At 39.6% G+C, this 12,018-nt stretch overlaps 1 protein-coding gene across 1 annotated transcript in view; it reads left to right on the top strand.

The window, feature by feature from the left end:
* shtn1 (shootin 1) overlaps positions 1-12,018 on the top strand; it is a gene marked incomplete at its 5' end in the record, with an annotated part of 42,181 nt that overhangs the window by 5,470 nt on the left and 24,693 nt on the right. The window contains one exon of the mRNA XM_080037086.1: positions 6,306-6,400. Coding sequence (XP_079893212.1) covers positions 6,306-6,400 — 95 coding nt within the window. The remainder of the gene's footprint in view (positions 1-6,305; positions 6,401-12,018) is intronic.

A 12,018-nucleotide genomic window follows, 5' to 3' on the forward strand; every position in this document is an offset into this window, starting at 1 on the left:
TGAGAGAGTGAGTCCCCCCTCAGAGAACAAAAGCCCCCCCCCCCAAAAAAAAATCTAAATCCCTGTGTGTTTTGAAAGATCTTTTAATTATTTTACAAATTTAAACATATTTTTGAAACATTCTAATTTTTTTTTTGCGTTTTTAAACACATTTTTTAATACATTTTAACATCTTAATCCAGTATTTTAATCCTGCTTCCTTTAAGCATGCATAGTAGTGACTGAGTGTGCAGCAGAGTGAGAAATATAGGCAGACAGACTTGCCCAAATGATTGACTAGTTAGAGGTCATTCACACACCCAGTGTTTTTTCGCTAGTGCCTCCGATGTCCTGATGGAGGAAAATCGTAGCCAGTGGAGAACCAGACCCTCCTATGGGGAGTCCGGGGGTATGCCCCCCGTGAGATTTTTTTTCACCTTTTCAAAGTGAAATGCATGAATCTGGTGCACTTTGAGAGGAAAATTAAGAGGCTAAATCTGAGGAATTGTGTGTGAACAAATAATTTGGAGACACTGGGTCTGGTGAATTAGAAGCTATTGAAGAAAGACACATGGATTTTCCATAAAAATATTAATTTAAAATTAAAAAAATGTATGCAGGGTCCTCTGGGTTGGGCTTGGAGCTCTTTTTCTTTAACAAAACATATTTCTCTGTAATATAATGAATGGATTTAAATGCAGTGAGAGGAACGAAGCAGAAGAACTCTTGTCCAGCTATACCGTGATCTTAATACAAAAAACACAAACTAAAACCAGGGGGGGGGGTCATCTTGCTGCATTATGAATGATCTTCCAATCAGTTTGGTTGAATATTTCTTTAATTTGGCAGACAAAATGTTTGTGTAAACTTCTGAGTTCATTTTGCTGTTGCCATCATTTGTTACATCATTAGATTAATGAGCCCGTCCCAGAAGAAGCCATGCAAGGCCAAGCCATGACATTGCCTCCACCGTGTTTCACAGATGAGCTTGTATGTTTGGGATCATGAGCAGATCCTTTCTTTCTCTAAACTTTAGCCTTTCCATCACTTTGGTAAAGGTTCATCTTGACAACAACACAGTAACACATGATGGCAGCAGCAAAATGAACTCAGAAGTCTACAGGAACATTTTGTCTGCCAATTTAAAGAAAGATGCAACCAAACTGATTGGAAGATCCTTCATCATGCAGCAAGATAACGGCCTCCACACACATCCTGCGTCTACCTCTGGAGCGCGTCGCCTTACCTTACTGCTGCGTCTCTCGGACTTTTCTCGGACACACATGGAACGTCTCGCTACTACTGCTGCTGCTGCTGCTGCAGCGCTGCTTCAAAATCAGTCTTTCTCTGTTGTTTCCCTTTGATTATTCTCGTTCACATTGTAACCGAGGGTGTATAGTGTGTCCTACTTTGTCATTGTAGAAATAAAGATACGGGAACTCCATTCACTGAACTGCACTTTATTCTAGCGCTCACAACATCGAACTTTTAGTCAGACACATTTACACGGCTGACACTTACGTTCTGCCCCTTCATAATAAAAGCACTCAAGAGGAAATAGATAGACCAGTTGCGCCAACAGCCGATTGCACAATTAAATCGTGAAATAAAGGGATTATTTGCGTATACGACTGAGGGATGTTTTATTTTGAAAGAAACACACCGGGAAATCGTGTAACTAGAGTGAATGCTGCTGGTATGACTGTCAACAGAGCATTTCTCTATCAGTTAAAGCACAGAGACCCGAGAGAGACGCGCGGCTCTCAGAAAAAAATAGGCGAGCCTCCTGAGGTAAAGGGGAGCGTCGCTGCAGACGTGCCTCCGACGTGCATCAGCAGTGCGTCTGAGGTTGGATGTGTGCTCGCTCTAGGTTGATTACACGGTCAGTGACAAAAAGTCAGACGCAGACGCGAGGTAGACGCGCAGTAGAGGTAGGATGTGTGTGGGGGCCGTAATGATCCAAAGAAACTGTAAAAACAACAAAGGAGTTCATCAGGGGCAAGAAATTGAAGGTTTTAGGGTTAAGTCAATCTCCTGGCTAAGTCAATCTCCAGACTTAAACCCTATAGAGCAAGCATTTTACCTGCTAAAGAGGAGACTGAAGAGAGTAACCCCCCAAAACAAACAGCAACTGACAGAGGCTGCGGTGAAAGCCTGGAAAAGCATCACAAAATAAGAATGCAAAAGTGTTGTGAGGTCAATGGGTCATAGGCTTGATGCAGTTATTGCAAGTGAAGGACTTGCAACAAAATATTAAGTCTTATTCACTAATTTATTTTAAGTCTATCTGTTCCAATACTTTTGCTCACCTAAAAAAGTGGTGTTTCTTTACAAATAATGCTATATTCTCAGTTGTGTATCAGATCCAGATGTAAATACCTGGAAATGAAAGCTGAAATGTTGATCTATTGTCTCATATTCATATTTTGGTGTCAAACCCAAATGTTTTCAGTCTACAACAAAAATTAAGGAATTGGCCTCACTGTTCCAATACTATTGGAGGGCACTGTTCGTCCAGGTGGTTTTAATGAGAACTGACCAAAACTTAAAGGAGTAGTCAGCGATACATTACTGGAGAATTCTTGTTGTCTATATCACTTTTTTGACAAAAGCAGTGAATATCTCTTCACTATTAGCTACCTGTCCGGAAATAAAATCCAGTGTTAATACACAGCTTAGGCTCTGTAAACTGGAGTGCTGTTAGCTGCAGTGGGGCCCTTTGTTTGCATGTGGGATCAAATAAGACAAAAGCTTCCGAAATAAAAAAAAAGGAAACACAGGGGACATGAAAAGACAACAACACTAAAAAACACATGGATTGACGGGTGGTGACACTGTTTCCAAACACTTCAAATATGTTTCAAATGTTTTGGCCCAGCATTCAATTTCCCCAAATGATTTTCCTTAAAGGTTGAATGCTCTTGCTGTGACCACTTCAGTGAAGGAGACAGAATTTGAAATAGGGCACCGCATTTCAAAAGACGGAGCAAATAGTTTGTCTTTGTGACAGTGACAGTTGTGTGGATTTTTCATTTGAATAAATCTGGCCCCGTGCTCATATATTCAGTCATCCTCCAGCCAAAACACATATTGTGTTTTGACTTCCGCGTTAATAGAGGCTGCCTCACTGTGCCAAGCAGCTGCATATTAGGACCTATTACGTGATTTCATAGCTCTTAGAAAATTGCTCCTATTCACAAGCAAACGGCTGGGGATGGGGTGGCAGGGTTGGGTATAGTGGGAGGAAGGGGTAGAAAAAAAGCCCCCCAACACACAATCATGCCTTTTCAATTGGCGATGGCAAGGTTGATGACAACATGACCATTGTGTTATAATGATAACACCACAAAGGCATCTGCCCCCCTCATCAAGGCTTCACAGCGGCTGCAGATACAATTTAATTCAGTGCTCGGTTTGGCGGCGCTGATACCATTATGCAGCCCACAGGCAACGCGGGTAATCACTGTCTTTCCTGAGAGCAGGAGGAGGAAGGGTAAAAAGACAGGCAGAGAAAGAGAGGGGGAGAGATGGAGTGATGATGATGATGATGGGGAGGCCCAAACTTGCAATTAAGACTGCCAATTCTGACGCGTTGGAGCCCCCAGCAGTCGACTCACGCTCATACACTTTCAACACTTCCACTGCTGTTTATTTACCATGGCTACCAGTAATTATAATTAACATGTCATTTAGTTCAAGGCGTCCCCTTCGTAGGTTTTTCTGAGTGTGGCCACAGTAGAGGATGCAAACTGGCAGCTAAGTGCTATTGAATGACTGATGTGAGAACGTGGCTGTGGCCCCGGCGTTCATCAAGGTCTTAATTAGGTGTCACTGGGGGAAGGAATTGCCTACAGCAATGGCACTAATGCTTCATTTCTTCAGTGCTCAAACACAAGCTTTAATTAGATAAGTGGTGGTGCATTCTTTAGGGGGCTGGCCTTTTGTACTGAGGTGTGATTGCAGCTTAAACAACGTTGCTCTTTGTGATTTGGACTACCTGCTCTAATCAATATTTTTCAGATCAACAGTGGATCAAATAACTTAACGTGTAATACAAAATCTGATAATGAGTCCACAGAGAACTGGGACCAACACAGCTCGGCTCTATGAAGCTTTTTAGTTCATTGTTTTGCTTTAGGACTGTAAACTTTGCTTCATCAATATCATTTCAGCAGAAGGCAGCTGTACTCATGCAGAACATCAATGATTTACCCACTGTACACTACCTGACAAAGTTAGCAGCTAGCTGGTAAACATGTTGTAGCATTTAACACTTTAAAATCTAGAGAGCTAAAAGTAGTGTGAATATTGGACTTAATTTTTTGACCCAAATGAATGATACTGTTGTCTTTACTCTCTAGCTTAGAACTATCAGCTGGTTCTTCCTGAGCATTCTCAAGGGGCCATGGAACTGTAAACTCCAACACTCCTTTATCTTGAGAATTTCTATCACTCCATCCGTGAATGAAGAGCTATGTGTTAGGCCTACAGTCAAACGCTCCATAGCCAGTAAGTGGAATTAAGTTGGTTTTATCAAAATATGTGAGATGTTGTATTTTCAGCTTATTCTCTTTTGAAGAAATAGAACCTGATCATAGAATAAACATGCACAGACACTTTACTGATCATTATGGAAGGATATACAGTATATTTCTGTATATTGAACGCATTGATATTGTTTTATAAATGGACAGTTGTAGATATACATTCAGTGCCTATATTCAGTTGATTTCAAATACTTAAGAGGTTAGTCATATACGAACTTAGTACAGGATCTGAATACTTCTCCCATTACAGATGCATTTATACTATGCAAAAATGTGATCATATAGAGCAGGGGTCGGCAACCTTTTTCACACAGAGTGCCAGTTTGACATTTTCTTGTTAATGAGTGTGCCATCATCAACAATAAGTTAAATATGAAGTGTAATTATGACACAGCATCCACTAGGGGTGTGCGATAAAACCTTCAAATGCATATCACAGTATGTTTTGAATGGTGACTATTATATCATGGTAGGCCCATTACTTTTTTGTGTAGCGTTAATATTGAAGCGTCCTTGGGTTTCTTGAAAGGCGTAGAGTAGCCTGGCTTATCTATTTAAATTGTATGCATTGCAAATAAATGCATTTAATAAGTTAATAATAGGTCTTTAATAAGTTAACGGTATATTTTCCAACAAAGACATGGGAGAGTTTCATGCAATCTTAACACTTAATACTTTAATGAACAGGCTAAACCACAAACTTCAGCTGCTATTTCGGCCAGCTCCCCTTGTAAACGAGATTTTTTGTTTTATGTCATGGATCTTCCTTGTAACATAAAAGGTAAAAAAAAAAGAGAAGAAAAGAAAATAGCATGGTTGCCCTAACATCGTTTCATCTCTTACTAAGCTTATAGCAGTAAATGTTACCTGGAGAGTGACACCTGTATAGTTCTGGGAAGTGTGGGTTTTTTAGGCCGATGAATGTATTGAATCCCTAAAAACGAAACTTAATAGATTCCTCGCTAGCGAGTGGCGGCCGCTTGTAGATTCGCTCGGCGGAGAGGGCAACTGCGCCGGGCATCACTGGAGCTTCTCCCCGCGGGGAGAGCAAGCGAGTCTGGCAGCGCTGGAGCGGCTTTGCCCCCAGTTACAGCGCATGAACCATGCGCGTGGTAGGAAATGTGGGCACTGCGGAGTGCGGACACGTGCAGCGCCCACTGTGGGGATTGTGCGCTGGAGCGCGTAGCCTACCCAATCAAACAAGACAGTCACACACCACATATATAACCGGTGCTTTTTAGTTGATTTCAAATGCTGCTGAGAGGGTATGCTACTGCTTATTGCCAGTGTGCCAATGATTTCGCTGCTGGCACGGTTGCCGACCCCTGATATAGAGGTTAATTTTCTGTCACAATGTATGGTTTTCTATGGTTTTTAACGACCGTCAACTGTAACAGATGATGGTAAAAACTGTCTATACAGGCTGTTAAAAAGATTTGTAAACTATTCACTGTGACACTTAACTCGCACTGCTCTGGTAAATGGATGTCCCTGACCCTTTATTCTACTTTTACTACTTGCTTTTACATTTCCATAACTGTTAACATTTTTACCCAGGCTGTCTCTGGTCTCATCTGTGAACTTGTCTCACAGGCAGATCTAGTGACATATCACGGGTTTCTCTTTACAAACCTCTAGTGATTGTCAACCATCTTCTGGAACTTCCCCACATCATGTAGTGTACAGAGGCTAAAATACTTTGAGTTCTTCTTACCAAATCATAAAACACATGCATTATTGTTGATCATTTTATTTGTATTTCATTTTTGTTCCCCATAGTTTCTCAGATGGTGATTGAAGAGGTCAGTGCCATTCAGGAGAACCTGGAGATTGAGAGGATGTGTAGAGGGAGTGCTGAAGCCCTGGCCTCTAAGGTAACCTTCATCTCTACGCAAATACAAAGAATATCTTACTATTAAACCTATATTTTTACATTATTTTGATATGTCTAAAATAAATGTATTCAGTCATTCATTCATATTAAAAAAATAGAGGAATAATGTAATCAGTATTTGTAGGATTTGTTTATTTAGAACACGTTTGGCTAAAGTAAATACTACAGCACAGCATCAAACCTGCTGTTTAAGATGTCTATTCCTCTCTAGTCACTGCTTTCCAGTTGGCGTGATTTAAACACATTCAATTTGTATATGGCAATCAGATGCACTCTATCGTCCTCAGGGTTGGGCTGCTGTCTATCTTAGTGTCTAAATTGCACTGGATTCTTTTGATTCGGGGCACACTTTTTTGGGAGTCTTTGCTGAAAATGTGAGTTGTGATTGAGGGTGGTAGAGGCTGGCACATAGTGATTTTGCAGCCCGCATGGTGTTGAGCTTATCCCTGTAATCATTTCTCATTCAATTTTCTGGACAAAAGCCCCTTAACGGTCCATCTGGTTGGGCCAGATTTTGGGCAAATGGAAGGCTGAGGTAGAATTATGGTGAAGGTCGAACTTTTTTTGGCCTTTTTTTCTTACCATTTCTCAGCCTTCTCTGTGATCCTCTGTCCTTTGGGGTGTGTTTCATCCTCATCTTACAGGAGTGGTAGGTACGATTTGTTCTGCCCCTCGAGTTAGCATAAGGTTTCTGGGTTAAGTCCACTGGGTTGTTGATCCATACTGGCTAACTAGATTACTTAGCTTGGCTGCTGATATTTATACTGTTTCCTCATGCTGTGATAATGCTCGTTCCTTTGATTCATTTTAAAATTTTGGAGAAATTGTTTAAAAAGCTTCACTTCAAAAAACAAATGTCAGGACTGTCGTTTGTTTTTCACTTTTAAACATAATAATATATTGCATCCGTGGACATAGGCAGGGTTCTAGATATACTGTGGACCGAAAGCACATATATTTTGATTTCCTTGATCCTAATATGTGCATTTTAGGATGCTGAGAGAGTCAACATGTGATAACAATAGCTTTAACCATGTCAGTCACTGCACACCACATCCCTTCTGTTGCTTTCTCTCTCCATCCTGTGTTCACTGCCTGCCTCTTCACCTCTATTCTGCCTCAAACATGACACTAGCAATGTGTGTGTTATCAGTAATATATTTATACAACAGTACCAAAATATTACATTTTAATTATGCTAGATCTTTGTGTTGTTGTAATTGCTTAACACAATACATATCTATGTAATAATACTTCTACATCTACTACTAATAGGGGAGAACGGGGTAAGTAGGCACACTTTTTACTCTAATGAGAATTGCTCATCACCTAAACATCTTTCAATAGTCATTCCTACATTAAATTGAAGGTTAAGGTGTTGGCTTGAAATGTGTACCCCTCACTTTTTCTATCTTATTGTAATAAAGAAGAAATTAATCATCAAAGACACCCTTAGACATTGTGACAACCAACCCCATCAAGGGGTCGGTTGTCAAACACTATGGGGTTGTTTGTCACAATGTTATCTTAATGGGAATAATCTTAAAAAGAAGGCAAGAAAGTTGAACTAAATTTGAAAGTTTAATTGCATTGTCATGTTGACAAATAGGCCTACATAACTTACTGTAGCCTTGGCAGCTGGTCTAGTTTGGGATGCACTGGGTTGTTTTGATTTTGTTGCCCTTTTTTCTTTTGCATGCTAGCTGCCTTTTCCTGCTCTATCCTTTCCTTCTCTGGGGTGTCAGTGAGGATACAGCTTGACAATTTCTTTCGTTATTGGGTTCCTTTTCTGGCTGCAGCCTTGAGATAACATGTGACAACCAACCCCCCAAAAAATGTGACGACCAACCCCAACTTGAATTTCTTGCTAGCATCAAGGCCAACAACCATCTGACAACTAATTAGCTTGCTAACCACAATCTAAACTATAGTTTACCCTTCACACTTTGTATGGGTAACAAGTGTTTTGTTATAAACCCATTGTGTAAAAGCCTAGAAGAAAAATACTGAGGAGCTAAATATTTTCAATTTGACATGAAAAACACAAACAGTCGTCTCACCTCAAACAGCAGTCTAACTCCAAGGAAGACTATGTAGGTGACCTCTGATCTCAATTCTGGATATTTACATACCAAAATTTCACAGACAGTTCCGAGATATAACGATTGTGACAACCAACCCGTGTGACAAATTACCCCGTTCTCCACTAATAATAATATTACAAATAATAATAATACATTGATTTTATATAGCGCCTTCCAAGGTAGTCAAAGACACTTTACAATAAAATTGACATTGACATTGTTTGAATTGAATCAAATCAAATCCAATGTTATGAACTATATAAATACGCTGCCCGGCCAAAACAAAAATCGGCAACTGGATTTTACTAGACAAATAGGCAAGAGCCCTCCATCGGTCAAAAACTACAGTGATTAATATGTTTCAGTTGGCAACAAGTTATTTAACCCAAACTGATGCTGTAAATAGCTTCTTATTTCTTAAACAACCATGTCAGAAGACGTGCTGTGGTTTTGGAAAATATGTAACTCTGTTTCAGAGGGTTGAAATTATTGGCCTTCATAAAACAAAGAAAACTACTCAGGAGAAGATGAAACTACTAAAATCGTGTTAAGAACTGTCCAACGCATTATTAAAACCTGGATAGATAGTGGTGAACCGTCATCTTTGAGGAAGAAATGTGGTCGGGAAAATATATTTAAATTTAAAATATCGACAGTAGAACTCCCAGCTATTTTTAATCGTGAAAGTAAGAGCATTTCCACACACACAATGCGAAGAGAACATAAGGGATATGGACTATGCAGATGTGTAGCCTTAAGAAAACCACTTATCAGTGGGGCTTATCAGGATAAAATGCTTCAATTTTCCAGGGAGCATAAAGATTGGACTCTGGAGCAGTGGAAAAAGGTTGTGTGGTCTGATGAGACCAGATTGACCCTGTTCCAGAGTGATGGGTGCATCAGGGTAAGAAGAGAGGTGGATGAAGTGATGCTCCCATCATGCCTAGTGCCTACTGTACAAGCCTGTGTGGCAGTGTACAGTAGGATCTGGGGTTGCTTCAGTTGGTCAGGTCTAGCTTCAGCAACCTTATGTGCCAAATAAACCTTAACAAAATGTGTTACGGTGAATATGGGATGTAATCAAAGCTAAAGACGGTCCAACAAGATATCTGAGTGTGTGACTTTTTTTTGGCCAGGCAGTGTATATAAATTTAAATATTTGGTGATTTATAACGCAGAGTCAAATGTAATGAATTGTCATGAATTGCCTTGAAATGTAGCAGAGAGATAACTTGGTGTAAAATTATGTTTAGTACTGACTCAGTGCAAGAAAATACATAATGTATCAGGCTCTGTCCACTGTACAGGGCTGCTAAGAGGCAGCATTAATCTAGCATAGTCCTGTTCTGACAGCAGGCGGTAATCTCTTTGTTCTTAAGAATATACTGGCTAAAAGCCTGCTTGATGCTAATGTAGTGACTACTCCATTTTGAAGTCTCATTTGATGTCATTGGTCTCTTCTAGATCTAAAACAGTGTCCATTACTAGACAGTCCCTTTGGCTTCCCTGCTAATATAGCAGAATGTGTGAGCACTCACTATGCAGAGCACACAGGGACCAATAGTCCTTGATCAGTCATTTCCTAGAACATGTTGTCCATACATCAACCATTCAGTCAAAGGAATAGTTCAACATTTTTCATTTTCAGCTATTTGTCTCACTCTCCGGCTTAAGAAAAAGGCGACAGAGACCGTTCCTGTTACTGTGCATGCGTGCTTGATGTAGAAATGGGCAAAGGTTGCTCATCCAACATTGAGTGCCTTACTAAAAAATTAAGGATGAAACTGGGTTTTTTGTTTTTCTTTCGGTGCCAGGAAGAAAATTGTCAAGCAGTTCTTTTATCCATTATCGACTATTGTGATATTGAATATATGCCAATTCATCGTCTCTGAAAATGCTAGATTCTGTGTACCATGCAGCATTATGATTTCTCTGACTCTGACTCTGGCTCCCATCCGCACCAGTATACACCCATAGAATATATGTTTCTTTATAAGGCAATTTTACACAAACTGCGTCCTTATTTGTGTTCTCTACTGGCTCCTAGAACAAACGGTACTCTTATCACTCGGTCTAGCAGTTTTATTATGTACAAAGAGCTGCACTACGTTTGGTGAAAGTACCTTTAAATCTTTTGCACCCTCATCATGGTGTAAGCTACAGGAACACCTTCAACTGGAATCCCAAATCACCATGAACTATTACAAAAGTAGGATTAAGGACTATGTAACCACAAACTGTACATGTCTGGTTACTGAGCACTGACTTGCTGACAATGGAATTCATGCTTTATTGTGTTTTGTGTCTTGTATTTTATTTTAAATGTGAAACTTTTATGTTTCTTATGCTGCCTTCTTGGCCAGGACTCCGCTGGAAAAGAGATTTTCAATCTCAATGGGAATATTTCTGGTAAAATAATGGTTGATAAAAAATAATTTAAAAATAAGAATAAAATCCAGGTTAGCTTATCTCTGGTCGTCATGGGGAGCAGGTCAAAGCATATACTTTACAACATCACTTAATGCAACTTTGTGCTTGTTGGGACTTGTTTATGTGTCAGGTTATGGTTTCGCTCTATATTTGTACACATAAGGTCCTTTTTCGAATCAAATATATCAGTGATTCTTGAGAAGTGGGACAAAACAGGGTGCAATGTTGAAAAAATACAAACCCTATGTTTAGGCAAATTAAATTACATGTATGTATCCAACATATACTAAGCTACTGAGCTAAGGTTTGACACAACCTCCCAGCTTTTGTCCTTTTTATCAAAATGGACTTTTTACCTTGCTTCTCCTTTTTAACATGGGCTTTTTAGCTTGTCATTCCTTATTTTGTGTGAACTACGTCAGACACCAAAAAACACAAATAAATGGTCCCTCATTTTATGCTAGATCCATGAGATATATAGTGATCACAAATATTCACCAAAACTGATAGAGGCCACAAAAAATATTTAAAAAATGTATATGAATATACATGTTTTTGATATCTGACGGTGTTGACATATTTAACGTTTCTTAAACAGAACAAAAAGAGTTTTTCTAGTAGCAGTTTGGTTTTTCTGTTGATGATAGGTGCTAGTATGAACTACTTCAGGAAAATTAAATTATCGAAACATTTCATATAACTTCTTCAGAAATTCTAAGTCGGTGTTGACGTATCATGGTTGTGACGCAGGACTTTCAAGATTTGTAATGTAAAATATTCTAAAACTACAACACTAATCAGAGCCTGTCTGACTCTAACGTATGCTGGATCCCAATTCAGGGGTTGCAGCCTACTTAGGCTGCATTTGAAGACCGATTGCGTCATAGCGGCGCGCAAAGGCTTGTTCCATTTGCAACGATTTGCAAGGCTCCTTCATATGCGGCCGAGAAATGCAGCCTTCGTTTCACGGTTTTGAAGGCTGCAACAGATGGATCCTTCGCGGCCCAACATATCCCAAGATTCATTGCGTTTTTTTCCAGAGATGGCATAAAATAAAATAAAAAATAACAAAACAGCAACGTGT

This window comes from Ammodytes marinus (genome assembly GCF_949987685.1).
Source record: "Ammodytes marinus genome assembly, chromosome: 11".
Lineage (NCBI taxonomy): Eukaryota > Metazoa > Chordata > Actinopteri > Uranoscopiformes > Ammodytidae > Ammodytes > Ammodytes marinus.